At 50.2% G+C, this 27584-nt stretch overlaps 13 protein-coding genes across 13 annotated transcripts; 7 read left to right on the forward strand and 6 right to left on the reverse strand.

The window, feature by feature from the left end:
• The first annotated feature begins 3104 nt into the window (after positions 1–3104).
• On the forward strand, positions 3105–4365 carry M438DRAFT_408214 (uncharacterized protein). The gene is made up of 4 exons (XM_029909943.1): positions 3105–3385; positions 3417–3708; positions 3897–4073; positions 4103–4365. The coding sequence occupies exons 1-4, from the start codon at positions 3146–3148 to the stop codon at positions 4171–4173; spliced, it is 780 nt and encodes a 259-aa protein (XP_029757398.1). The 5' UTR covers positions 3105–3145; the 3' UTR covers positions 4174–4365.
• M438DRAFT_348307 (putative 40S ribosomal protein S11-B) lies at positions 4156–4976 on the reverse strand. The gene is made up of 2 exons (XM_029906113.1): positions 4536–4976; positions 4156–4453 (listed from the first exon to the last, which is right to left on the reverse strand). The coding sequence occupies exons 1-2, from the start codon at positions 4950–4952 to the stop codon at positions 4385–4387; spliced, it is 486 nt and encodes a 161-aa protein (XP_029757399.1). The 5' UTR covers positions 4953–4976; the 3' UTR covers positions 4156–4384.
• A 298-nt stretch (positions 4977–5274) lies between these two features.
• On the forward strand, positions 5275–10037 carry M438DRAFT_376993 (Spc7-domain-containing protein; the record flags this gene model as incomplete). The annotated part of the gene is made up of 3 exons (XM_029908702.1): positions 5275–5385; positions 5498–9320; positions 9373–10037. The coding sequence occupies 3 exons, from the start codon at positions 5275–5277 to the stop codon at positions 10035–10037; spliced, it is 4599 nt and encodes a 1532-aa protein (XP_029757400.1).
• A 185-nt stretch (positions 10038–10222) lies between these two features.
• M438DRAFT_384929 (uncharacterized protein) lies at positions 10223–11051 on the forward strand (the record flags this gene model as incomplete). The annotated part of the gene is made up of 1 exon (XM_029908961.1): positions 10223–11051. Exon 1 carries the CDS (start codon positions 10527–10529, stop codon positions 11049–11051), a length of 525 nt encoding a protein of 174 aa, XP_029757401.1. The 5' UTR covers positions 10223–10526.
• Positions 11052–12031: 980 nt separating this feature from the next.
• On the reverse strand, positions 12032–13322 carry M438DRAFT_368100 (uncharacterized protein; the record flags this gene model as incomplete). Its single annotated transcript, XM_029908017.1, has 2 exons — positions 12032–12790; positions 12843–13322. 2 exons carry the CDS (start codon positions 13320–13322, stop codon positions 12032–12034), a joined length of 1239 nt encoding a protein of 412 aa, XP_029757402.1.
• Positions 13323–14135: 813 nt separating this feature from the next.
• On the forward strand, positions 14136–15115 carry M438DRAFT_408219 (uncharacterized protein; the record flags this gene model as incomplete). The annotated part of the gene is made up of 2 exons (XM_029909944.1): positions 14136–14999; positions 15080–15115. 2 exons carry the CDS (start codon positions 14136–14138, stop codon positions 15113–15115), a joined length of 900 nt encoding a protein of 299 aa, XP_029757403.1.
• A 322-nt stretch (positions 15116–15437) lies between these two features.
• On the reverse strand, positions 15438–17420 carry M438DRAFT_348309 (3-hydroxyacyl-CoA dehydrogenase-like protein). The gene has a single exon (XM_029906114.1). The coding sequence runs from the start codon at positions 17355–17357 to the stop codon at positions 15507–15509; it is 1851 nt and encodes a 616-aa protein (XP_029757404.1). The 5' UTR covers positions 17358–17420; the 3' UTR covers positions 15438–15506.
• Positions 17421–18042: 622 nt separating this feature from the next.
• On the reverse strand, positions 18043–19597 carry M438DRAFT_324978 (cytochrome b5 reductase-like protein). The gene is made up of 2 exons (XM_029903074.1): positions 19466–19597; positions 18043–19413 (listed from the first exon to the last, which is right to left on the reverse strand). The coding sequence occupies exons 1-2, from the start codon at positions 19551–19553 to the stop codon at positions 18134–18136; spliced, it is 1368 nt and encodes a 455-aa protein (XP_029757405.1). The 5' UTR covers positions 19554–19597; the 3' UTR covers positions 18043–18133.
• A 759-nt stretch (positions 19598–20356) lies between these two features.
• Positions 20357–22080, forward strand: M438DRAFT_358246 (cytochrome P450; the record flags this gene model as incomplete). The annotated part of the gene is made up of 2 exons (XM_029907247.1): positions 20357–20489; positions 20540–22080. 2 exons carry the CDS (start codon positions 20357–20359, stop codon positions 22078–22080), a joined length of 1674 nt encoding a protein of 557 aa, XP_029757406.1.
• Positions 22081–22217: 137 nt separating this feature from the next.
• M438DRAFT_99281 (uncharacterized protein) lies at positions 22218–22888 on the forward strand. Its single transcript, XM_029910459.1, has one exon. It carries the CDS (start codon positions 22303–22305, stop codon positions 22696–22698), a length of 396 nt encoding a protein of 131 aa, XP_029757407.1. The 5' UTR covers positions 22218–22302; the 3' UTR covers positions 22699–22888.
• Positions 22889–23615: 727 nt separating this feature from the next.
• Positions 23616–23804, reverse strand: M438DRAFT_255055 (uncharacterized protein; the record flags this gene model as incomplete). Its single annotated transcript, XM_029899703.1, has 1 exon — positions 23616–23804. A coding segment is annotated over one exon (189 nt), but the record flags the coding sequence as incomplete, so codon positions are not given.
• Positions 23805–24368: 564 nt separating this feature from the next.
• M438DRAFT_99288 (uncharacterized protein) lies at positions 24369–25097 on the forward strand. The gene has a single exon (XM_029910460.1). The coding sequence runs from the start codon at positions 24638–24640 to the stop codon at positions 25007–25009; it is 372 nt and encodes a 123-aa protein (XP_029757409.1). The 5' UTR covers positions 24369–24637; the 3' UTR covers positions 25010–25097.
• A 1090-nt stretch (positions 25098–26187) lies between these two features.
• Positions 26188–26989, reverse strand: M438DRAFT_408224 (uncharacterized protein; the record flags this gene model as incomplete). The annotated part of the gene is made up of 2 exons (XM_029909945.1): positions 26547–26989; positions 26188–26489 (listed from the first exon to the last, which is right to left on the reverse strand). Coding segments are annotated over exons 1-2 (609 nt in total), but the record flags the coding sequence as incomplete, so codon positions are not given.
• Positions 26990–27584: the final 595 nt, after the last annotated feature.

Below are 27584 nucleotides of genomic sequence, written 5' to 3' on the forward strand. Positions count from 1 at the left end.
TCCTCTTGGAAAGTCAAGAGTACAGCAAGGATCTCGACCCCACTTTCGTGCTTCGTCGCGACTCGTCAGACCGTCTCGCCATAATCGAAACATGTTGAGTTTAGCCCCAGAAGCAAGACCAAAAGAAGATTCAAATGATTGCGACATCGAGCCGGAATAGGCAGCACACACTTTGTCGCAACAAACTCAAGGCTGTGTCCCGGTAGATCCACGCGGCATCAAACCCTCTACTCCATTACGAAAAGTCTCGGTTGTTGATGGAGGCTTGATTTGACATCCACCTGCGACTCAGGGATAAGACAGTGGTACACGCCTTGAATACCTCAGAGATCGGAAACACAAGTATCAGCTTGGCAACTTTCAAGCGCACTCTTCCGGATAGGCAATTGACGGTGCCCTAAATTCTATCTGAACGATCTTTAAGCATGGTTTTACTCAGCATTGCGACCTTTGCAACGGCTCCGCGGACGGTAAATCTACGCCCAGCTTGCCAACGTCTGGCCAAAAAGCCATTGGAGTATTGAACATCGAACCGCCACGTTCCCAGAACCTGGGAAACAAACGGACTCGACCACCAATATCACGAGTCACAACGCACGTAAAGGGTACGATCTCTATGCCACTCCCCAATACGTGCGCAGTGAAGACGATCTTGAATCTGGCCATCTCGTTTGTCGTATAGCATTCGGAGGGTTGGATCACTTCTCCTTTGATGACTGAGCGCAATACGACCGTCAGGCATGGATCACTGCACGATCGCGCTGCAGGTGATCTACAAGTATAATTGCGTTTGACCTACGTGCTTTTTGACACTGTCATTCTGACTCTCTAGAAGACCCTGTGTAATAGCTTGCTCGTAAGGTTTGCTAACAGCACAATCAGTATGTCGGTCACGATTGGCAACATCACGTTAATCACCGCCACAACGTCTGAGAATGTTAAACGCAACCTCGACTCATGGCATTCTTCGTGGCTTGGACGCGTCCTGGTCTGGAACTGTTGAGAGTCACCTCTATGCCAACTTCATGGACTGCTTTGAAAACTATTGAGGCAATGCATCTTCCAAATGAGATGCAGAGCCTCATGTTGAAATAAGGGACTCAGAACTGACCACCGCGTCAAGCAACGGTCTGGAGCTCGATGGCTTATACCATAGTGAGTCAGGACAGGACAGCTCACGAGCAAGTCAGATTAAGATCGAGGGAATTCTGGACAACTTGCAAGATCGGTCTCGCCTTCCTCTCCTGCAAGATGATTTGGAGGCCTTTGCTCCAAGACCCTGCTTGTGAGGTTCGACATCTCATGATGCTCTTAGCAACCTCTACATGGACTTCATCTCGAGGGAACAACATTGCGGAGCCTGCTCCGCCGAAACTGCCCAAACAGTACTGGTCTCCGTCGTTGATGTCAAAGCTTTCAGCTGCATGGGATATATGCAGTCCATGAGCAAGGCGTGCGGCCAGTCGCGGCATAGTACTTGATGCTGCATTCGTGTTCATGACTGGCTTGGGTGGTGTGTATGGCCATCGTGATGGCCAGCAGAATCTCGACAAGTGGTAGTCGAAATTCCAACGTTGGAAACCAACAGCTGTACATGATGTCGATGTCTTACAAACCTTCGACATCACACGCCGATACAAGGATGTCTCTGCACTTCTCCATGCTTCAACAGCAGATGAGGAACATGACTACTTATTTCTTGCAATGACTTTTAGCAGCTCGAAACGATCGCATACACCTGCATTTTCAACAGAGCCGCTTGCTATGCAGCAGCCTCGAGATTCACGGCATGCCCTTCTTGGCTTCTCTCAGAGAGGTACGTAAACGACTTGAAGCGCATCTTACAACATTCGGCTAGGCATTTCGAAGTTCAGTCACATTTCCTTCTTATCATGCAGTAATTGTTCTTATGGTCTCGCTGTCTTTGCGATACGACAGTCACTCAGAGACACTTGCTCACCCTTTTTGAGACGAGACTTTCGCTGGCTTGTCAAGTTATCCATCCATGATACCACATAGTCTCTTCCAGCGAGTCTGGCTTCTCAAGACCTCTGTTCGTAGAAGACAAACACTCTTCCCTTCCGATTTCTACTGTGCCGATCCTCTGCTAAAGACTCTGATTCTAGAATGGCTGAAATCGTGCTGGAACTCCGAAGCTATATCAACAACCCCTTCCATCTTAATTCTCTTGCAGCAAAGAAACCGATCTTCGCTAATTCCTCTTCGGAGATGTCGTAGGAGTTGTTTTGGAATAGTTTGTGTCGAGGCTTTGGTCGACAATTGGAGTCAGGGTGATACTCTCAACCATTGATGCGAAACTATAATCACTTATATCTTGCGTCCACGGTCTGATGGCTGTATCTCAACCTTGTAGATATGTTAAGTATAGAACCTAAGATGGATTGAAAGTACTTGTAGAGTCATAGTATGTTTGTGGTCGTCATAAAGGGATTCTTTTTTTGCAAATCCAAGCTTCACTGGAAATGCGAAGTCATCACAAAGGGTGAATGGTTGCGTTTCTTCCCAAACCGTCAATGAACGATGAAGAAGACGTCGCCCTGTCAGACGAGACAGTTGATCATGCTTATGCAAAACGAATCGAAGCTCTAATCACAATAAAGTCCTCTTTGACGATAATAGCCATTTCCACCACCCTTAGCACACCTCCGTATTATCTCTCTCAATGCAGTCAATACAGCTCCAAGACTACGCAGATATGATAAAAAGTGACAGTAATATTGACTTTTCTCCAAACGCAAACGATGTTGTCAAGTAAAAACTACCGGGCTCCCTTTTTTCTTTTATTTCCTTGTTCCTTTTTTTTCTGGTAGCCGATATTGTTGAAACCGCACGTTTGTGTCTCTCAAGGACGAGAGCTATATGAATCCAGAGAAACCGGCAAGTGTGACTGGTATAGTGATTATAGTTGCTCGGCACTTGTTGGCCAAAACAGCCGCGGTGGCAGGAAAAATAGCTCCGTGAGAGCAGGTGCTTGTTGAGAGAACATGATTCATAATCGTCGCCGGCGTTCGGAATGTATAACAATATCTTGCGTGGGCGCTGTCGCTGTTTTGTCTATCACGCCTGTGGAGAGGAAGAGATCTGTCAAGATGAGAGAGAAAACATTCGAGAATGAGATGGAAAGATGGTTGGGAGGGAAGGAGGGAAGGATATTGAGAAGACTATGGCTACAACTCGAGAAATGTGGCGGAGACGAGATACTGTTCGAGCGTTCGACCAATGTGATGCTGAAACGACGACCATGCAACCGTGCGATATGACTCGAACCTCACAAGCAAGTGCCGCGGCAACATGGAATAGAGAGAGCGGAAGAGTTGACTGGGTTGTGTGGCGGAAGTTGGGGGACGTGCCGCCTTCGAGTGTAGTGAGGACCAATAACATGTTGTGATCATGAGACTCGCAGACAAACAGAATCCTGCTCGCAAAGCCATGACGAAGATTGTGACAGAGACCAAGAGAAGGCAGAAGGTGACGGACATTCAAGTGCAGGAGGTGATAAAGAGCAAGATGGAGATAGAATAGAAAGCCTGAAGATGTCAAGCGGTGACGGCGGTTTCTTGGTGGTAACAGACGGTATCGTTGTTGGTCCGGAAGGGCATTGTTGGTCGGACTTACATATGGATGTCTACGAAAGCACTGATTGGGTTTTATGCGAATTTGGAGGTCAAGAACAGCTAGATAGATTCGGTACGTTTAGTAGCAGTTCACAGGGCATAGACAGGTTGCGGATTGAGTCGTAGCCAGTCTTGTCGCGTGGGAATGTGGGCGAGCGAGGATGCTGATAAAGCAGAGTCCTCCAACCGATGCGCTGCGTATTTTGTGGGTGTCCTTCCTAATGATCTTGCAGTGGCTGAAGGCCTGATACTGAATCCAAGCTCGAATGCGCGTCCTGGATGGTGAAGCTGTTGCGCATCGCAGGGTGTCGCATCGGTCGGGATTGAGAGGTGGCTGCTTTCGTGGTGTGTTCATCGGACCTAGAGTCAGTAGGCGCGTTCTTGCAAGACAGACACATGGGCAGAAAGAAAAGAAGAAGGACGGCATCATGTTTCAACGTGTGTGGCATTGACTTTTTACGACACAGCGCATGTCCATAACCCTTCTGGCCGAGAACAAAGAAACAACCCTTCCTGCAAGTATCGTAAAAAGCCATAATTTTTTCCTTCTTTTGACAGTGTCGGGCTAGGCGTTCGAGTTGGGGGTTGTGATGGTATTTTGGTAGGAAAAAAAGATGATGCGACAAAGGCATTTTGCTTTTTTAAGGCTGCAGAAAAAGGACTACGCTGCACTTCCTGTCGCCTTGATTGCTGCCCCATCCCAGAGAAGACTCCCGTAAATGACCATGATTGTTGAGTGCGCGAGCAGTTTAGAACTTGGAGAACTGCTTGACGGCCTTGCCGGTGCGGGGAAGGACACGGAGGACGTTGAAGCGGACCTGCACGAGATTGTATTAGTAGATGTTTCTGCTGGTATGCTCTTCCCAGGCGAGGGAAGAGGTGGAGGGAGGGTCTTCTCACAGTCTTGGAGAGAGGTCTGCATTGGCCAACGGTGACCTGGTCACCCTCCTCGACACGGAAAGCGGGCGAGACGTGTGCGGCGAGGTTCTTGTGGCGGCGCTCGTAACGGGCGTACTTGGGGACGAAGTGAAGGTACTCGCGGCGGATGACGAGAGTGCGGTGCATCTTGGTGGAGATGACGGTTCCGGTCAGGATACGGCCGCGGATTGAGACCTCGCCGACGAAGGGGCACTTCTTGTCGATGTAGGTGCCGTCAATGGCGGTCTTGGGGGTCTTGAAACCCAGACCGACGTCCTTGTACCATCTGCGGCCGTTCTTGCCAGCGCGGGCGGTCTTGCGGACCTTCTTGGCGTTCTGGAAGATGTGAGGCTGCTTCTGGTAAGCGCGCTCGCTCTGGACGGCAAGTTCGGTGGCCATGTTGATTGATTGTCGGTATAGAAGTCGAAAACCGTGGGATGGGTGTCGTCAAATGTCGTCGCAGCTCAGGAAGCAAATTCCACAAAGCCGCCTAGCAAATCGACGCCCGGAAGGTGCGAATTTCTCACGGCAACTCCCGTGCCTGCCATTTGTGCGCTCTCGGCTTTTCCAGCTTGGCACTCCTCCGCTCGGCGTACCTTCCCCGAGCGGCGCCGTTGTTTGTTGATATGTTTCTGCATCCAGTCAGGTAATCGCGTCACCCTGGCGTCTCCCACTCCGACCAACCTTCTTCCTTTGCAGATGCGCCGACCACAACACAACCATGATTGAGTTGGACGACAAAGAGAACCAGTCGCCGCTGCGTCTCGGTTTTGGCAAGTCGCCCTCACCTAAGAAGTCGCGCAGTAAGAGCATTGGACCCGGTGGTCTTGATGTAAGTGACGCGCCCAATGGTCAACAAAAGTCCCTCAATCATTGTCGCATGACGGCGCGACCTGACTGACACATGTCTCCATCTTCACATGTACTAACATGCTCTCTCACAGTCAGTCGCTGCGTCGGCAGTCAAGTCTATCCTCCCCTCCAAGGAAGATGAAGCCAAGAGGCGAGAAGCTCGTCGCAAATCTCTTGCAAACCGCAGAGTCTCTTTCGCTCCCGAAGCGACCCTTCACACCTGGGATGTCATCGAATACATGCGCGACGCCACGGCCTCATCTAACTCGTCAGACCATGCACGAGCTCAACAACAATTCGACTCAGATCCCCCGTCTACCCCTCCTGAACAAGCCGACGAAGACGAAGACGACCTACCAGACTCGCCGGAACATCAACGCGATGCTCACCAGCAAAAGCGCCGTCGAAGCTCTGCCATACCTCCCATGAACTTCAACGACCTGGACGACTACTCTTCCTCCCCAGTCAGTGGCAGTAGCAATGTCGAAGCTAGTAGCGACGTTGAAGAGGATGTCGAGTCCGAAGATGATGGTGATAGCACTGCCATGAGTCTGGATCAAGGCGACAATACTCTGCTCTCAGAACAATCTGGAGACAGCACTGGTTCCAGCGCACGCCTGGACGCTGCTTTGCGACAAGCTTCTGATCAAGCTGGCACCCGTGGCATCGATTTCGATGAGTACGGCGACATGTCTATGGAAATGGCTGGTGACGAAATCACAAATGCCTTTAAGCCGTGGGCTCAAGGTCAGCATTTTGCTGCCGAAGACCAAGAGAACAACAACCCCTTCGATTCAGTATTCCGCCCTGGACCCCAGCCTGGGGAAGACGATGAGGAAGAAGGAGACGACGATATGAGCATGGACATGACACGCGCGGTAGGCCGCATCATACCTCAACAGCAACCTCAAGAGGATCAAGAAGAGACAGAAGATGAAGGCGACATGACAATGGATATGACCAAACCCATGGGGACCATCTGGACTGCCAACCAATCGCATCCACAAGCACAGGAAGTGGAGGAGGACGAGACACGCGATATGACTATGGATATGACAAGACCAGTTGGTCGCATTATTCAGACTCATCAACACCTGTACCAGCAATCTCCTGAACGAACCGTGTCATTCGGAGATGAGACGATGGACTTGACACAGGCAGTTGGAAAGATCCACCAGTGGAACCCTCAAGCTCAGCCACCCCGCAGTGCTCTCAAGAGACGCTTCGAGAGTTTCGCAACAGAGGATGTGGCTTCTCCTTCGATCAAGAACCCCGTTTTCGAGGAACCCACAAGACGCACAGTGGCACAAGCACGCGATGCGAAACGCAGACGCTCGTCTTCATCACGCCAATCTCTTGGTGATGGCACTATGGACTTGACAGTGGCAGTTGGTGCCATCCAGCAGAGACAGCAATCTCCCGTCAAGAAGGACAGACGTCTGAGTTCACGCAGCCGCCGATCTTCTGGTGCATCATCTATCATGGATGAGCAGACTATGGACTTCACCATGGCAGTTGGTGGTATCAAACAGCAGCAACAAACCAAATCTCCTCGGGAACCCTCAATTATCGAGGAAGATGATGGAGAGGAGAACGAGGACATGTCAATGGAATTCACTGCTGTTGTAGGAAACATCTTGAAGCAACACGCAGCCACAGCCATCGAGCGTCCAGCCACGCCTCGCAAGTCTCCTTCACCCGTGAGAACCGAGATACCGACGACTCCCAAGGATCAAGATCGCTTCAAGGAGACTAGAGATCTCACGGCCAAAAAGCTCTTGACCCCTTTGTTCGAGAAGCAGGCTCCAGGCTCAGCAGTCAAAGACTCTGCCGGCTCAAGGAAAAGCTCTGCTCGCAAGTCTGCGTCGAAAGAGCCTACTCCGAGCCTTGGTTTCCTCAGTCCTGCTGTTTTCGCTTCTCCACGTAGAAGCCCGGCTTCAGCTCGCAAGAGCCCTTCATCCGCGCAGAAGATTCCGTCGGCACAACAGACTCCTGCATCTGTGCAAAAGACTCCACTGTCTGCCCAGAAAATCCCTTCATCACCGCATAAGACCCCTGCATCTGCGCAAAAGACACCTTCGTCTGCGCGTAAGACACCCGTATCAGCAACAAAAAGCCCTCACTTCGCCCACAAGGTTACCGAGTCTGTTCAGCACACACCATTAGCTCAAACAAGCCCCATCTCGGTCAAGCAAAATGGCTCGGCTCAGAAGCCAGCCTCTGTACATAAAAGCTCACCATTAGTGGCACGTACCCCACCATCTGCCATGAAGAGCTCGGTTTCGAAGTCCTCGTCACGGAAGAGTCCTGTCTCGACTCGTCGAAGTGCAAGGATTAGCCTCGCAACTGTTCACCCTCAACGAGACGAGCACGCAGAAGAGGCCATTCATACTCCTTCGAGACCAGCAGAAACGGAAGAGTCAGCAGAAGAGATGCAGATTGATCAATCCACCAAGGAGGCGTCTCTTGTGCCCGAACAAGAAGTCCATGACGAACCAATGGGCGAAGTTAGCTACCCTGCCCTGCCTGTTCCACAACCCGAGCAGGAGCAGGCAAAAGAACAGGAACAACAACACGAGCACTCCACCGCAGATACATCGAAAACCACCGAGGCAACTACTACACCGCAAATTACGCAAACACCTGCTGCACCATCACCAGTGCACCATCATCCTGCAATCTCCATGGCTGGATCCCCGATACGCAGCCCAGCTGCTGCCACACCCAAGCAAATCGACCTCGAGGAACTAAATCCAACATCACCCTCCCTCGAGAAGCAATTGCGCAGCTCGCCGGTCAAGTTCGCGGCCACACCTGAACAACAGAAGCAATACCACGAAGAGCCTCGCAGTACGTTTGCAGACTCAATCAAATTCTTGTCAACACCGAGCAAGGAGACCGGCACCAGCCCGTTGAAGCGTCTGCGAGCTTTGACTCCCAAGAAGTCTCCGGCGAAGAAGGCAATGACCCCAAGAAAGATTGCTACACCAAAACTGTCTACACCGTTCATCGTTCAGAACAAGAATGCACCCGGGCTTCTCGATCTCGAAGCTGCCAAGAACATCTTTGCTGCTCCCAAGACTGGGCCTCCAGCAAAGAAGGTACAATTGAATGAGTTCCTTGACCTTGCGGGCATCAAATTCATGGATTTGACTGCATCCAAGCGTAGACACACTGTCGCTCCTACACCTAGTGAGCCACATGGAGCTGACAGAGAAGACCAGAACATTGACCTTGAAGGAGCTGTTGTGGCAGGTGCGTGCACAATGCCAATGCTTGACCTCTTCCAGCATGCCTGCCGTGAACTTAAGCGCTACATCTCCGAAGGCAAGTCTTTCCTCAAGACACTGGAAGCTGAGGTTTATGAGGAACCTCCACCATTCTTCCAGGCTTATATGGACGCTACGCCTGATCGCAAGGCTCAGCTGGATATCAACATGAGAGATGCCAAGACGAATGCGAGAATGAGAAGTAAGGAGATCTGGTACGACTGGCGCAGCAAGCTTCTGGACGGTCTTCTGGATGGTCTGAACAGGATCAAGACTGGCCTCGAAGCCGATGCCGAGATTTTGGGACGAAAGCAAGAGTCGCTTGATTCTGAATTGCCTGATCTCCTCCAACACTACGAAGATCTATTGAAAGAGGCCGAACAACTGGAGCAAGCTGCTGCTGCTACTTCCGAAGAAGAGAAGGAGGAGTTGCGCGCTTCTCGTGCTCGTCTTGTAGAAGTGGATGAGCAGATTGAAGAGCGCAAGCGCATGCTGGCTGACCTCCAGCGTGATATTGATGAGCAAGACAATCTCGCTGAAGCTTACGAAGAAGGCAAAGCCGAGAGTCTGGCTGCCATTCAAGAGGCTGAGCGTGTCAAGGAGTCATGTCGTGGTTTCACTGTGGAAGAAGTGCAATCACTCAAGGGTATGTCTATGAAACGAATTCAGGATTTTGAACCGTGCTAACAAAGTCTCAGCATCAGTAGCTCAGCTTGAGAAGCAAACAGGCTGGGCAGTCGCTTCAGCCTCAGGCGCCAATCTCACCATGACCTACAAAAACACTCTTCAGCTCTATTTCAACACTACCTCTTTCAAGGTCAACGCATCATCGCCAGCAACAACCCCTATGAATTCGCCCATCTCCCTCACACATATTACTCCCGCTACGTTGACCACCGAACAACGCTTCTTCCTCCAACTCATGCGTGCGCAACTTCAGTGCCTGGATCAAAACACTATCTCATTGAAGCAATTGCTCGGTTTTGTACAGAGAGGATGGGACACGGCATCGCTCATAGCCGAGCAAGTCCGTCGTCTGACTCTCGAGCAGATGGTCAATGTCAGTATCCTTAGCGATGAGCGTCTTGCTGTTGATATTTCGGTCCTGCTTCCTAAGGTTGAGACGAAGGTCAAGGTGGGCGTCCAATTGACAGCCACTCTATCCGACCCAGAGGCAGAGGACTTGGATATCAAGAACGAGATTGACGTTGATGCCAAAGTCGTGTATGGTGAACCTTACAACGAAAAGAACATGTCCGAATTCGTTGGCAAGCGGGTCAGAGGACAAGGCTTCGTGGGCTGGGATGAAACCATCAGAGAGTTGAGGATGAGGCTCGTTGCTACCGGACGCAAGGGTCGTTGATATTGATACCTTGCCGGGTTATCTATTGTTCATGTCTGTTTTTATCGCATATGGGAGGCTTAGCACAAGGAGTTCTTTTTGGATCGGGCTGTGTCTGGATGGGAGTTTTTTGGTGATTGACTGGATAGGATTGGACTTTGATGAAGAACATGACGACATATTTCAATTGCTCAGCCCTACTGTCTCCAGTGTCTTTGTTCCCACGGCCGTAACAATGCAAGAGGCTTGTCGTGTTGAAGCATTCCTTTGCGGAGAAACGAGGGTCCTTTTGTCAGTGGCGCAGCTGAACTCTGGGGTGATCACCGTTTCTTTGGTTCAAGGCACCGGAGCAGCTGACCTGCATGCCTGTGCCTGACTTCCGAGACGACACTTCATCAACACCACTCTTGCCTTTTCTCAGTGAATTTCCCAACAAGCAAATTCAAAGCTCAAAGCATCAATAAACACAAGCAACAATCAAAGCTATCAAGCAACGACAATCATACAACAATGCCCACCCTACCTCGACCAGGCAAACAATCTCTCTTCGACATGGTAGAGCAGAACAAAGCGACAGCCGCACAAGCACATGCAGATAACGAAGCAATATCATCAACACAACATGAAGACCAATACACTACTTCTCAAAAACAACTCGACCCAGAAGTATCAAGTATATTCACCCAATCCACCACCGACACCGGAAACCCCATCCACCAATCCACTTCCTCTTCATCACGTTTCGGGTTCTTGAGAAGGAATAAATCCTCTTCCAATCCTCAAGACCAAGCTGGTCTACTTACCAATTCTGCGGGTGGTGAAGGTGTCAAGGAAAAGGAAAAGAAGAAAAGCAGATTCGAAAATCCGTTCAAACCGCATGAGCAGACGGATGAGGATAGAGCTATTATGGAAAAACTTGCCAAGAGGCTGGGGAGTAAGGAGGAAGCTATTAGGCAGGGTGGTGCGCAGCCGGCTGGGTATAGGGGTGTGGGTGGGGGGTATGCGGCTGGTGGGCCTTGGACTGGTGGGATGTAGGGAGGAGTGAGAGAGAGAGAGAGAGAGAAGGGATGGAATGGTGGGGCTGGATAGTTTATCATGACTTTGATGAATGTTGTTCTCATCTGACTGTGTATTTTGTTTGGTTTTACTCGTGAGTTGTGACGATGTGTGGATATGCTCGGGTTGCATTTTTCCGAAATGCCGAGGCGATCACTTACCGCCTTTATCCATACCCTTCTAACAGCCGGTTGAACATAGAACTGTGAACACAGACAACCGGTCAAGACATGCAGCAATCTCGACAGAGTCATGCAGACGAACCTGTGTTTCTCCTGCTTTATAGCTCGCAATCGGAGGAATGATGATTGGTGCTGCTGCACTGCATGAAAGTGCGGCTGGGATTGCCAAGCTGCATGCAGCATGCAGGCGGAGACTTTGCTGCTTCCTTCCTTCCTTCCAACTTCATCTCGTAAGCTGCCGTCCTGTAATCCTTCGTGTTGACCGCTTGCTTGCTATATGATGACCACGAGGTGTTAAGATAGTCGAATGTTGAAGTGCCGGCCTCAACGGGGTTTGGCGCGATGATTTTGGGATACTGCCGGCATGGGCTAGAGTCTGGACATCTGGCCGGAGCACAACGCGCGGGATACAGATGAATTGTTAGATGAAAAGCGACAGACGAGCCACTCGCAGATGTTGTGTTGCCGCCCAACCATTTACAATCAACCGAGCAGGCAAGCGCATGCCTCTTCTAGTTTGGTCAGGCTGCTCGATTAAGACAGAATTCGGCGACCAAACACGAAGCCTCTAGCTTAAGCATCGAAGCACCGATTGGTGGGAGATCATGAGACTTGCTATTGACCGAAGCAGATTTTCTGCCATCAAAACAAAAGATGCTTACACGTGGAGGTTCATGAACAGGAGAAATGCTGTACAGCTTCATACGAGAAAGGAAAACATATCGCATTAACATCAGACGTCAAATCATCCGCTCCTTTCTATCGCTTCTGAGTCGATCACTTGAAGCTCTCGACCTCGCCACCACCTCTGATGACAGCGACTCGCATCGTCGCTAACAAGTTGGTGGCTGTAAGGCTATGCGAGTACACACCTCCATTGAATGTGGCTGTCGCATCCTTTCCGATCGCCGACTTGACGAAAAATTTTCCTCCAGGATGCTCATCCAGGAATTCCTCAACGTCATGCACCACACCCGCAATGACCACCAAAGACCTCCCTTCGTCTTTCGCCAACCTCAAAAATTCACTCCACTCAATGACTGGTAATGTCTCAATTGGTACACCCCAATCCAGCACCCCTGCCCTCTTGTCCAGCATCTTTCTCGCCTGCTGTACCCTTCTCTTTTCAATCTCTCCGTATTGGAAACTCTTCAGATCCCAGGCCAAACCTGCCGACTTCCATCCAGAAATCAACCACTTACATGGATCATACTGCCACCATTCAATCGCGTTCCTAAAGTCGTTAGGGAAGGTATGGTGGAAATTGTGATATCCTTCGCCGAAAGTGAAGAGGGCGGTAATCAGCGAATCGCAAGGAGTATGGCGATCGTCAAAGGGTTTGTCGCCAATGTAATGGGCGAGTGAGTTTACAAAAAAGGTTGCTTGGTGGGCGAGAAAGATGCGGAGGACGGAGGCGTAGATGAGACCGCCGCGGATGTCATTCCAGCAGTAGTGGGCGATGCTGATGGGAAGCATATAGCCAAGGAGTAGCTGGAGTGGAAGAAGGTACTTGTGTTGCCACATTACAATTCTGTCCTTGCGATGAGGTCAGTGGGTTGTGCTTGTTGTCATCGAAGGGCTTACTTACTTGATCTAGGTCGTATACGTTGACGCGGCCGATGATTTTCTGATCTTGCTTAAAGACGAGCCAACCCATATGAGCATGCCAGAATCCTAGATGAGCGGCATATGGATCTTTGCTCGTGTCTGTGAAGCGATGATGGGCACGGTGCTTCGTTGCCCACCATCTGATCGAGTGTTGGAATGCTGCAGCACCCCCGAGTGCGAATGTCAGGCGGAGAGGCCATGATGCGGAGTAAGAAGTGTGAGACCACAGTCTGTGATATCCAGCCGTGACACTGATTCCTGTAAAGGAGTAGAAGAACACCGATAACAGGAAGGTGTTGAGTCGTAGAGGTGTGTACAAAGCTTGGTATGCTGCCCACACTGGCAACGCAATGAGGAAGATGACATTGATCCAGTCGATCCTCTTTGGCCAGTACAGTATCTCCGAGATCTTGTTTTTGAGAAGCTGAGTCTCCGTCGGCATGTTCTTTGAGAGCTCCATGGTGAGTGTTTGACAAACCGCAATCCAGGAACGAAATTTGCTTGGATTTATCAATCGTCCGGTCGAGTAATCGCGACCGGCCAAGCATGACACCAACACTCTTACATCTTCATGTCGTATCCGGATGAATTGAATCCATCTTGACCGGTCAAGAGGCGAGCCTTTTCTCCACTCACTCATGCATCTTCGGTAGTCTGCCGTCAGCATATCCATCGCTTGGAATGTTCGGCGAACAAGAAAAATCCAACCCGCTCTCCTCGTGGATGCATTGCAACACTCTGATATGCTTGGGCGATGTGTTGTCGTTGCATGCGATCTTCGCTAGAGCACTATATCTAGTCAATGGTAGTCTGAAATGTGGGGTCCTCCTTGCATGAATAAAGCAGGCAAGCAAGAAGGATCCAGCCGCAATCTATTCCGGAAGGGAAGATGATCTCGACCCTGGATCTAGCCGTCTGCTTGGACCAGTGAGATGGTTGGCGGGGTTGGCCTATCTTCAGGCCTCCCGTGGCGGAGGAATGTTGCACAGGCTTCTCGTAGGACTTGAGTCCGAAGGTAACCACCCCAATGCTACAATTGATACCGCACATGCAGGTCAGAAAGGCTGTGCTGGATGATTGCGCAAGGCCGGAGAATTATCGACCAATTATCAACTGCCGTGGCTTCATCCGGGTTATTGTACCATTTCAATCACCTTCTTCCTCTGCCAGGAACCGATCATCTTGTCCATTAAACTACCTTCTCTGTCTGGCAAACACCTGCCTTCCCGAATCTATCCTGCCTTCCATCATTGAACATTCTTCATCACTCGTCATGTCAGACCAAACACCTTGCGTCTTAGTCACAGGCTTCACCGGCTTGCTCGGCAAAGTCGTCGTGCAAGAACTCTGCAGACGACAACTCCAAAATCTCCTACCCGACCACAAAATCCTCCTTCTCATCCGTCCCTCCAAAGATAGATCCGCTGCAGAACGCTTCACTCGCACGACCAAAGCGATCTGTTTCTCCAAACTCGAGGATACATGGCAGGATCTTGTCCAAGTCATCGAGGGCGATTTGTGCACTCCTGATTTGGGACTACAGCGGGATGTTTATGCAGACTTGGCTCGGAGAGTCACGCATATCATCCATTGCGCCGCTTCCATTGATTTCGATCTGCCCTTGCAAGAGGCCTCAAGGTCGAATGTGGATACTTCGATGAACATCCTCGAGTTGGCGAGGAAATGTCCGAATCTGAGGCAATTGGTCGATACGTCCACGGCATATGTTTCCACTTGTCAGGAAGGAACGATTGCTGAGGCATTGGCGCCAATGCCTCTGAATATGTCCCCATCGCAATTGCATTATTTAATCCAGAAGGGGTTGATTGATGAAGCTGAGTTGTTGGCGTCTTCTGGGCATGCGAATACGTATACAGTCACCAAATGTCTGTCTGAGCACTTGCTGTTTGAGGAGTACGGAAACGTCCCAGTCACCATCGTTCGGCCCAGCATCATCAGCGCAGCCCAGGAATATCCCTTCCCGGGCTATATTGACTCGTACGCCGCAATGGGCGGCTTCGTCTCTCTCTTCGGTTCTGGCTTCCTTCATGTCATCGAAGGCGACCCGACCGCAAGTTTCGACGTCGTCCCAGTCGATTTTGTCGCCAGTCGTATAATCGAAGAGTCGCAATTAGCAGTATACTCCAAAGATCGGCAAACCTCCACTACCAAGGGCTCTTTCAAAATCGTCCATTGTGTTGCTGGACTCAAAGACAGCATCTCCACCCCCGACTTCCGCAGGATAGGTCTTGACTACTTCGCCAACGTCAAGTCCATCCGTAAACCCTTCTGGGCCTACACGGGTCCTAGAGATTGGCGCTACTATTGGTACAAATGGACATCTCAAACCATTCCCTTGCAACTGGCAACCTGGTTCTTTGCAGCCATTCAAAACAAGGCAATGTCAAAACAAATGACAATCATCAAGCGGGGTATCGAAAAGGTGGATGCGACATTTCCGTATTTCTGTTTGCATACATTTGACTTTGCGACCGAGAGGAGAATTGATGAGGGGTTTACGTCTACTGAGTATATCCAGGTGATGATACAAGGTGTGCATAGGCATCTTTTGCGGAGGGAGTTGTATGTTTGAGTCTTTTTAGGTGATATATTATTCTATCAACGTCTTACTAGATCAGCTTGATCAAACATGTGCCAGAGTGATTCCGGAGAATGATCTCTCTTCTGAATCAACGACTCTCTTCTTGTTCTGGCCATCCATGTCGAATCTGTACACGAAGCCACCCATGTCTGTTGCGTAAATGTGCTGGTTTCTTTTGTCAAGCTTGAGGCCGATGGCTTCATGCATGTTGCGGGCCAGGATGTCGTACTTTGGGTTGTCGCTTGCATCTTCAGCGTGACTGAGATTCTCAACGCTGATGCTGTTGATTGTGTTACCGAAAGGCGGGTCGCCACGGTCGGTCCAGTATAGCTTGCCCGCTTCCATGTCAATCTCGAGATCGATCGGTTCTGGCAGGCCATTCAGGATAGTCTCGATATCGGATCTGGATGATGCGTTCTGGCCAGAGGGCGTGTCGATCTTTGCTCTGTAGATTCTACCCTTGCCGCCCTTGCTGGTACCCTTCTGTGTCCAGTAAAAGTAGCCTCTTTGGGTGTCGACAGAGATACCAACACACCATCTCATGTTGTCTTGAGATTCTTCCTTGACGTTCCAATCACCTCTTTGGACCAGCGTCTCCTGCTCGCGTCCGTCGAGATTGCATCTCATGACTCGCAGACCCTCACGATCGCAGAAGTAGAGCTTGTTGTTCTCCTGATCCACGATGAGTTGCTTCGGAGTATGCACGTCACCCTTCTTAACAATCTCCTTGATGTCAGAACCATCAAGCTTACAGGATTGGATGCTTCCGTCGTTTTCAGATGGAACGCCCATGTTTGTCCAGTAGATGCGGTTGTCCTTGACTGAGATGTCAAGACCATCGGGTAGGGTCAAACCGGAGACCAGCGTCTTGGCTTCTGTTCCTGATGCTGATTGTGCGACAATCTTTCCGGCATGCATAGGGTCCTTTGTAGCATTCATGCCCAGGTCGAGGTAGTACAATGTTGGCGAGTGCAAATTGTCGTGATGACTTGACTCCTCCTCGCTCGATTTGGTAGTGTAGCCGGCGGGGTATAGACCACCTTTTCCGCTCTTGCCACCTAGCTTTCCATTGTCGATGAAGTTCTTCTGCAGGTAGTCGACAGTATCCTTGGTCGGCAGCCCACGCTCCTTGACGTAATGCTCTTCAATGAAAACGACTGTGTCGAGACCAACTGCATCCATCATGGCGCAGGGACCAGCCTTGGCTCCAGAGAACATCTCGACCCAGACGCGGTCCAGCTCCTCAGGTGTGCTAACACCCTCACTGAGGACGGTAAGACATTCACGCTTGATGGCGGCCCAGATGCGGTTGAAGACGAATCCCGTGCTTTCCCTTCTGGCGACAATGGGGCTCATACCACACTCCTTCAGTCTCTCGACGTAGAAGGGGAAGACGTTCTCATCGGTGAAGCCATCAGTCATGAGTTCAACGATTCTGTTGTCCGGCGGCATCATGTAGTGGGTGTTCAGGACTCGTCGCTTTGCCTCGTCGTCGACCTTTTCCAGCATCTCTCCACTCTTGTAACTGCTCGAGTTGCTAGCCAAGAGGCAGTCCTTCTTTGTCATTTTTGCGAGGTCGGCGAAGGTGTCGATCTTGAGCTGCAACTTCTCAGGGACAGCTTCAATGACGGTCCAGGCATCTTCGACGGCGGGTCCCAGGTCTTCGAAAGCTATGGCTTTACCAGGTGTCGAGCATGAGATTGTTTTTGCGTACGAGGCGACGTTCTGTTCGACGTAGTGGATGGCAGCATTGCGCTGTTCGGAAGACGGGTCTCGCACATGGACCGTCCAACCGGCAGCAGCCCATGTGCATGCAATTCGTCGACCTAGAACACCGCCGCCAAGTACAGCGACAGGGCGGCCTTTGATAGCTTCGATTGAAAGCTCTGCCATCTTGAGGGAGATTATTAATACTATCGATAGGTAAGGTCGAGGGATGTCCAAGAAACACACTCGAATATAATGATACAATGGTCAAAGCCTACCTCATAGCGACAAGCCTCTGTATATATAGCAGGAGCGATGACGCGCCTGCAACCGTTGTGTCAGGACCCTTGAGGTTTATCCTTGTGATGACCCGAGGCGATTCGATATCTGTCGCCGACGCTTGCATTCGTCACCCTTCGGCGTACGGCTTCTCTGGGATTGCAATTTGGAACAACATGTTGCAAGCTTCGATATTCTGGCCTCAACAATTCTTGAATGTATAGCCGAGGTTATCTCGAGCATGTGAAGATGAGATCTGTAGAGGAAAGGGACCGTTGGAGGTCGGAGTTCGTGCGCACGGATCTCCTCGGGCCAAGCGGCACCGACGTCATTACCTTGCGAGAGCTCCCTCCTGAACGCAAACACATGCAACCCACGAATCAAACTTTACCGCACCGAGTGCGACAACATGACTCTTGGAAGACTCCGCGACTGTAGGATACAACAAGCGCCGGATGAGGATCTCCGTATCTGATCACAATCGAAAACAACACGATGCTCTCACTGTGAGCGACCGTGACAGTCCTCGGAGCATCACCGTGCGTGTTCGGTTTGCTATTTCTATGGCAGCAAGCATGAAGGCATCTGTTTGGTTCAGTGTTTATTCATTCAGAACAAGTTTCTAGTATCTACATCATATATCCTCTATGCCGCCAGCAATTTCACGGGCACTTTGACCCTTATCAAAAGCAGAATACTTGGTCGGTCAATCTGGAGACCGCACCGGGCTTCTCAAATCCAAGCTCAGAAAGCCCGTCTTTCATGCTGTTGATCAATGGCGGAGGCCCACAAAGCAGGATCTTGCTCTTGCCCTTGGGCCCTGGCAACTCGTTCTGGCACATCTCCTTGTCGATGTAACCTTTCGGACCCTTCCACTCATCGCTAGGCTTGCTCAAAACGTAGACGACTTTGAAGTTCTCTGGGTACTTTGCAGCAAACTTGTCAAGCTCGTCGCGCAGCAGAATGTCCTCCTCTGACACACTTCCGTAGAGAAGAGTGACCTTTGTCTTGTCTCGTGGGTTCTCGCAGATGGCACGGATGATTTGATACATTGGTGTGATACCGGTACCACCAGCAACCATACCAATCTCATCCGCAAGACCACGACCGTACTTCATGGCACCTTTTGGGCCTCGGAACTCGACCTCATCACCAACACTCAGATCCTCGAGATAACCGCCCGTGAGCTGGCCATCTGGGTAGCACTTTATGACAAGTCTGAGCTCTCCGGCATCCGAGTTGTTCGAGACAGGAGTATATGAACGTGAAACACTCTTTCCGTCCACATTGCCACGGATGCTTAGATGTTGACCAATGGGAAGACCGAGAATGCTGTCCGTCTTGGGAAGTTTGAAGACGAATCGGTAGGTGTTCTTCGACAATTTGTCCTTCTTGACCAAAGGCAGAGTCTGGTACTCCTGAGGCTTGAGGAAACCGGTAGCTTGAGTGATGGGCTTTGCAACCGTCTTCGGTTTGTAGTGTGCTGGCCAAGAGGCTAAGGTATGCTGTTGTTGGAAGTGGCGACTGATCCAGAGCAGCACTGCAGCTGAAGCTGAGAAACTCGCAGCAGAGGCAATCAACATGCCCTTCCAGAATCCACCGTGCTGATGATGCAGCCATCCGACCATCGGCGACCGGGCGATCAGCTCGTATAGAAGGAATATACCTCCGCCTCCGATGGCTCCCTCAAGAAGACGACGAACGAGCTTTTCAGAGGATGATCGAGAGTTTCCCTTCTTGTTTTGTGCTGCCCTCACCAAGAGTGGTAGCTCCTTGGGCTTCGCTTCGACACTTTCTTCCTCTGCGCCTTCGAGTTTACCGATCAGGTATTGTCCCATGGTTTCACGGGCATCAGCCGAGTGGCCAACGTCCTCGAAAGTGGCGGTTGCATCCTGCCCGGCAACCTCATACAAGGATGGAGCGCCTCCTGGATGGTCCTCGGTATACTTTGTCACGTCGTAGACTGCATCGAGAGTCAGCATGGAACCTCAACCAAAGAGTGTAGGGATTCGCACCCTTGCCATGGACAATGATCCAGATGTCATCCTTCTTGTTGTGCTTTGCGACTTCTTCAGCCGTGACTTCCTTGGTTGTTTCCGACATCGTTGATCAAGATGAGAGCTTTGACGGTGACGAGGTGTTGTATCTGGACAAGGTACGTGGGCGTTCCAGAATATTTACAACATCAACTAAAGATAATACACTTTGATGATGCCGAAGCAACCGACTGACCTCATCGCGTCGGAGTAGGCTCCTTCGGTGAAGCTCGCCTTCATTGACAAATTGGAATATTGAGTTTGCCACAAGCGACACTGGAGAGATGTTGAATGCCTCAAAACCGCTTGCGATTACCAAAGAACAAGTGTTTATTGCTTAGCATGGCTTGCGACGCCTTGTTTCGTGCTTGTTGTTGAACAATATTCAGGCACGGTGAGGTCGCCCCGTCAGGGACCTCGGCACCGTTGGAGTTGTTCGCGAGTTAGAGTTTCGCAACTTTTCCGACAACGGGTTTCTCAGATCGTTGACCATTTTTTGTCCACTCATATCGAGCAGATTTGTTGTATTCTGGGGCGATGCAAGTATCCCCAGCATCTGTTCAATGCGGATATTGCGGGTTGCTGTGGGTTTGCTGCGATGGTAGACCGACCGAGGCATCGGATCCTTCGGGCAGACAACATTGGAAGCCGCGGCCAGTTCAACACGTAGCTTCGCGATAACATCGTTGCGTTGTTGTTCATTCCAAATTTGTGAGGGATGACGTCGCAAGAGGAGTTGCTCCTTCCTCATGGTTTGACTTGACCAATCTTCGCTAAAGAACGCCCATTCTGGGTTGCTTGAAGATTGATATAAGGTATCGGAGCAAGCCACTCGTTTTTGGTACTAACAATTCTTTACTATCATTCGCCATGACTATCAAATCTTTCTTCTTACTTGGAGAGGATCCTTCCACAGCACAAGGGATCGAAGTCGACTTTACCCACGACATTGATACTCTCAAGGAGGATGTTGGACAGTATTTCGGAGTAGCTGTTCCTGCTGGTAATTACAGCATCGTCTCCAAGTAACGTGCATTAGACTAACAAATACAGGCATTGCATTCCAGTCAGGAGAGACACAATTAGAAGACCTCGCCGACGTTGAAGAAGCCAAGTCACCCATCGCCCTCACAGTAGATGGCCATGCTGTCAGAGAAGTACCCGGTCCAAAAGGACTGCCCATCGCTGGATCGTACTTTGAAGTCTACCCCGACCATCTCGGTAATCATCAAAGATTGTTCGAACAATATGGCTCCATTTTCCAGACCACAGATATGGGAAGAACAACATATTACACAAATTCGCCTGAAATTGCATCCATCTGCTTTGCCGAAGGAGATTACTGGGCCAAGATAATCAACAAAGATCACCCCCTCTACCAAATCAAGGAGCCCATGGCTGGTGTTTTCCTGTCGGACTCTAACACTGAGGCTTGGAGTGTAGTGCACAAGTACCTGGCACCTGCTTTATCGCCCAAAGCAGTACGTCACTACACACCACAAATGCAAGAGACTGCAGAACTTTCCTTCAAGGTGTTCGACGAGCTTGATGAAAAGGAGGAAGCATGGAATGTCTACCAATACATGTTCAAGATGGGCTCAACTGCTATCGGCAAGCTGGCATTGGGCATTGATCTCCACCATTTCGATAGCGTTGATGCTCCCCTCCACGAATTGGTCGTCAAGGTTGGTGTCAATCTGGAGCTGAACAAGAAGATTTCAACACGAGGAGACTGGTACAGCCATCTACCATTCGGTGAGCCTAAGCAGCTCAAGGATACTAAGAATAGACTCGGACAGCTCATCGGCGAGGCCATGGAGAACGCAAAGAAGGACGGCGCAGAAGACCTACCCATCGCCGAAGCCGCACTCAAAGCCGATTGCATTGCCGATTACCTAGCCCGAGCCATCGACCCAGACGGTAACAAAATGCCCGAAAAATACAGAACTCCCGCCACCCTCGTCGCCGTCGGTGCCGGTTTCGTTACCACAGCTTCATTGCTTTCATGGCTCGTTTTCGGCCTAGTCCAATACCCCGGAAACCAAGGGCGACTTCTCCAAGAACTCATCGACTACGGCGTCCACGATAGAACAACCTGGACACCCGATCTCGCCAATGCTTTGCCTTTCCTAGACAATTACATCAAGGAAACACAACGTTTGCATAACCCATCTTATCAACCCGGCCGCACAGCACTCAGCGATACCATCCTCCCCGGTGGCTACAAAGTACCCAAAGATTCAGTGATGATCGTCGCAATCCACCATATCCACAACAACCCCTCCGTCTGGGATGACCCCCATAAATTCAACCCCGACCGCTGGTCCTCGGATGCAGCAAAAAACAGACCCAAGGGCTCTTATGTACCCTTTGCAGCGGGTCCTAGAATGTGCATCGGTTTCAACTTTGCTCTCCAGGAAGTCAGAGTGGTGTTGAGTGAATTGATCTACCGCTATGAGTTTACGAAAGCATCAGAAGAGGAGGTGGAATATGATCCTAGTTTCCAACTGATCAGGCCGATGAATTTGTTCGTTAGAGCGAAGAGAAGGACCACTTGGCCGGAGAAGAAGGAGGATAAGAAGGTGGAAGCTTGATTGGCGTTGTAAGAAAGCAGAGATCTCAGGTCATCTTCAGCGTGGCCGCGAAGACAATTCATGTACAGATGCAAACGTAATAGTATGAGCTGCTTACAAAGCGCAATTCACCCAGCGTCTCTCTGTCAGAGCTGTTTCACTCATCTAGGTCATTGAGGGGGATCTTTAGTACATCAGACTAGCCCACTCAGCCACAACACAGCTCTGAGACAACAAGTAGCAATGACCGCGGATATAAACTACCCATGGAAGATCGGATTTCTCACCGACGATGTTCCCCAAGATCCGAGATCATCATTATCAACAGCACCATCGATATCAAAGATCCCCATAAGATCAGATATTAGACTAGTACAGTACAACTGCTCAGCCACAATACTAGCGTCTTGTAGAAAACAAGTCCCGCTTACTCAATCCTCCCCATCCCAACTTCCAACTTCCAGGGTCGCTCTCAGCCTTAGTACATGCACATGTCGCAGGCAGTTTCTCCAAACTCAGCGAGTCAGAAGACTCTTTTTTATGACTTTTTCGTGCTACGGAAAAAAGATTATTATACTCTTTTTCTTAATGGATGGAAAAAGGTCCCCGAAGACCCCCGAAAATTCCAACGAACTGTAGCAAAGTTTCCCCAAAAGCATGGTATAAGCTTCATAATGATCTTCTTCGGCTCCATTGATATGGGAAAGCAAGTTTGACAGGGGATGTATAGGCTGTTAGAAACCGCCGGTTTGGATGGATAGAAACATCATTCAAGCAAAGAAAGTTGGAAGGTCTGACCTTGCCGGTTCTAAAGGAAATCAGGGGCAAGAACAGCCGAAAGAGATCTTCGTGGACCCTTGAAATTCCTGGCTACGGGATTACGGCATTGTAGGTTTGGAAGACAAGCTTTGTAGACAACATAACCCACGTGTCTGTTTTGACACTGAAGGGGTCCAATACGCGTTCGGGGTTGGGTTTACGCAATTAGTTGTGGTGTTGATGTATGATGGGTCTTTGTTCATCGGCTTGATTTTCGGAGAGGACATGACTTGTATTCATATATGACATCGTGATGTGTAATCTGCATATTGTCCAATGTGAATGACGGTGAATGGTTTGACAAACTCTGACCAAGAGTTTGCCGAGTTTCATGGTTTCGAGTCTGATGATCTTCAACATTTCGAAGATCAAAAACTTTCCTGATCCTGAAACACTCAGAAAAGATCGGCTCCTCGGCTATAGAACTCGATCTTGACATTTCAGGAAGCCCCATATTTCTGTTCTTGTCTCCCCTTGGACACCCGTGTCTAGACCTTCTTTACGAAAGGAGAAAGCCAAGGAGTTTTGTTTGAGTTGGTTGGTCTTAGCATTTCATGCAGCATCCAAAGATCTTGTTGAGAAGAGTCTTACGCACGAGAGACATCATATTCCTCGGATCAGTGCTCCGGAAGAAGGCACGTTGATCCGAACATGGCAAGTCAACACGGTATGTGAGTATGTGCTGTGATTCATTCAGGGTGGTAAGTCGTCTAGGTGTTTTGATTCTGTGACCAGCCACTCCAGCGTGGTACCCTCAAACAACTCATTCGCATAACATGATGATCTCTGGTCCATCGCCTGTAGAAAGGAGCACCGCAGCGTGGGCAAAAGCAGACAGCACTCTGACCTGCACGTTCGCGTTGGTGTCGTCGAAGATTACTGATTGAAGAGAAAGTTCTGCCGTTGCATCCATGGTCGTAACATCGTATTATGTGCCTGTTTCTTGAAGAGGATCCTGCTGGAGGAGATGAAGACTGTCCGGGTGTGTATGATAAGTCTGTCCTTGGAGTCGTGATGGCATCTGAAACTGTTCTTGAGAGGGTATCAGGAAATGAGATCTGGGTGGGACCGTCTTGAGAAAAAGATTGCGTCGAAAATCCTGGGTCGCTATGGTGGCTTGGTCGTCGAGAATACATGCCGGTCGTCATAGGAGTCGCAACCTCCCACATCCAGGGGTCGAGATTTGGCTCAGTCAATTGAAAATTTTCAGCAATGGGCGTTTGAGGAGCTGTGGCCGATGAGGTGTGCTGTGGAGGGGAGATGATGGCGTTCCCTGTGTACTGATAATTTGTGTGTCCTTGATCAAGGGTGTCCCACGTTTGGGGTTGAGGGGCTGGTGGTGTGACCAGGTAGCTGGCGCCTCTCGGATGACTAGCTGATATGTTCCAGTTGCTGATATCTAGACCATCTGACTGGGTAAGAGGCAAGCCAGCGAAGTCGACATAGGGTATCGGGTAGTACCACGACGAATCCATCCCCGGTGCAAGAGGTTGCACAAGATAGCGATTCGCTCTGGTCAAGTCTTGCTCGCTTGGATCCATTGTACATGACCAAAAAAGCTGGAAAGGCGCTCAAGTATCGTTGTGACCAAAAAGTCGATGCATGAATTCCCAGCGCTTTCACTGATATGTCGTTGAAGTTGTCTTGTTTACAGATCCGAGTGCGGCTTCCGGGCGTACGGGTGGAAAGTAAAATCGACGTGGGCACGACTTTCTCTTGTTGTCCCTGATCGACGTCTGTATTGTGCTAGCCACCTGCCATGTGGAAGCGAGGTTGGAAGAGGCTTGTGCTGTGGTTCTTCTTAGGCAAGTGGCAGAAGATCCTTTCTTGTTGTGCCCGGGTCTTGGAAAGCCGAAATAGATTAATCGAGAACGATTGGTGGACACTCAACATTGGCATGCCTTCATCTATTCCCTCGTGTCCGCCGCATGAACTCAATAGTGACATGCATCCATGCGGTGTTTGGTTCCGGCCGAGTGCTGCGTTCGAGTTCAGTTCGAGTCAATTGATCCTTTGCCTCGGAGGACGTTCCAAGCCAATCATTGTCAATTCCCTCTTGACAACGCTCGAGGAGGTGGAAGAGTGGCGCATGTATCCCTGCATCTGCAGGTCGCTCCTAGGCATGTGCTGAAGTTTGTCATCTGAGGCTGTAATAGCGCACAGCCCTTTCCGGGTCTAAGTCGTGTCCCGGAGAAGCGTGCTTGATGGATGACTTTGCTGATCCTCAAAGTATTGTGTAACTCGATGAACAGACATGATCATATCGAAGATCCGATTGCGGCAGCGTGAAGACGACATGATCTAGCACATGGCTAGGGAGGCTGGAAGGACCACAGGCAGTGAGCGATCAATAAAGGAGGGTATAAGATCAGCCAAGGTCATGTTCGTTTTTTCCTGCTGCTGCGTCTGTGTACGGGAATTGATCAGCGGTAAAATGCGCTCAACTTTACCCTGCAGGGGGAGTCAAGAGGATTCGGCAACTCTTCACGGGCATATTTGGACTAACACGGTCAACGAACACGAAGATCCGGTGGAGACACGTCCGTCTGTCGGTGGAGTACTCGCAAGTGTAGACGATGCTGTCGCGAAGAAGGACAACGTTGTCAACAGAAGTTGAGATTGCAGGTGGGGCATGAACGCTCCTGCCAATACAGACAAGAACCAAGATTCAGCATGCTGATGCAGTTGAATGTCTACTGATGCCAACGAAAAGCTGATTTTGGAGGTGGGGCGCATCGCTCCTGCCACCAGCGTTAGTTCGTGGGCCGTTACAAGACACATGTCCTGTCAAAACTCTAAACCACAACGGCGTTGCATCGCGTGTAATGCTGGACGACTGCCGACCGCCTTTTTATAAAATTGCCGAGCTGAAGGATATCAGAGCCTTGATCGGACCCTCAAGGTCTTTACCGGCACCAGTTGACTTGTGGTTTGGTTTGACATCGCCCGGCCGTTGAAACCAGAGTTCGACCCGTCAGAACCGTCAGCCTTGTACCTTGGTCACTGATTCGGGTCGTGTTGTTTCTCGCTTCGACTACCTCAGCCTTGACTCGTCAAGAGCACTGGCTCTGAACCAAGACAGCAAAGCGTTCAAGGATCACCGGTATGCTGATTGTTCTTCGTAGCACAACTTCTGACACCGGACACATCTCGGAGCCGAGGCCTGTGATCTCCCGCTGATGATTGTATCATACCTTGTCGACAGACTGTGTTCAAGGTGTATCTGAGAAACAGGCCCAAGACCTTAATCAACTTCTCTGAATAGTGTCCTTGATATTAACTGTCGAGATCTGCGGCTGAATCCACACTGTCAGGATCAAGATGCGTCCACCTTCTCAGGAGGTCATCCACGGTCACAAGGCCACTAGTGTTTGTGGCTGTGTCATTATCAAGTTCCGGGTCGATTATAGTCCGAGGGGGTGAAAGACGAGTCCGAGGGTGTGATTCGTCTCTTCCAGATCTCTTTGCGAATGTCGCATCAGCCTTACGACGAAGAGCGTTTCGATCCACGTTCGGCGAAGCAGACTGACGCTCACGGCCGTAGGAGGAGTCAACGGATGGTGCTGGCCGCGTGTAAGATTGATCGGGTATCGGTGTCGGTGGATCATATGCTATCGCAGGCATGATGTTAATATAGGGCTGAGATCCCAGGGTAAGAAATGACTCACGACGTCCGTATTGATCGTATCGTGGCATGGGGGCTGGAAGAGTCGAAGCATACATGAGAGGTTCACCAGAGGCAGTGCTCAGAAGAGGACCAGAGTGGGGAGAGAAGTTATACCTGGGGTCCTCAAAAAGGGATCTCCTGGGCAACATGTGGAGTGACATATCCTCTAGGGAGAGGGTAGACGCCATCAAGCTGTAGCGAATTCGTGCTAGCGCGATCAATGCCATGACAATCAGATCCAGTATCACAGCTCGTGCGTATGTGTGTGAATCTTTGTAATTTCCTAGAAGCAGATCAGATATGAACATGGAGATGGTGCTTGTAAGAATAGGCTTACATCTTCGGCCGGTTCTTGTTCCCACCTCGTCGAGGTGTTCTGAAAATTTGTCGGTATCGACATGTCCGAAAGGCCCACTGAGTTTTGCATCTGCATCCCGGCTGGAACTAGAACTTGATCAGCCAGGACCGTCAACCTTGCACCTTCGCCATTGACATAGACTGTAGCTGCGTGTCCTTACAGCTGTTCTGCTTTCGGCTCAACGAAGCGTGTCTGTATGCACGCTTAGGTTCGTCCACCTCTTCAATAAATCCTCCACAGTTGGCTTGCTGTGACTCCCGTAGTCATCAGCCAGGTCGAATGGTAGCATGTCGTTCTCTGGCGGTATGCAGAATGACGATGACGAGGATGTCTGAGCTTTGCTATACCTATCATCATGGTCGACAAGTTCATTGGAAGCACTTGCATCTTGCAAGTGGGTCGGTCTGACCCTCATGGAAAGAGACATTTGCGATGGTACCTCAAGTGCGTTTGTACGAGCCCCACTAATTGGCATGTAGATTCGCTCAATCTCGCCAGGAACCGTAGGAAACATGTGAGCTTCGCCATGCGCTGGAGTGCCCATGTAGTCTGCGATTGTGGTCATAAATTTGGGCATCTTGCGGCGACCCGTTTGCTTATTTGCTACCGTACTGCCACCAGAGTATGAGTGAACGGGCACGGGCGCATTTGCAATAGACGAGATCCGAAGGGCAGACTGTT

The sequence above is a fragment of the Aureobasidium pullulans genome (assembly GCF_000721785.1).
Source record: "Aureobasidium pullulans EXF-150 unplaced genomic scaffold scaffold_20, whole genome shotgun sequence".
NCBI lineage: Eukaryota > Fungi > Ascomycota > Dothideomycetes > Dothideales > Saccotheciaceae > Aureobasidium > Aureobasidium pullulans.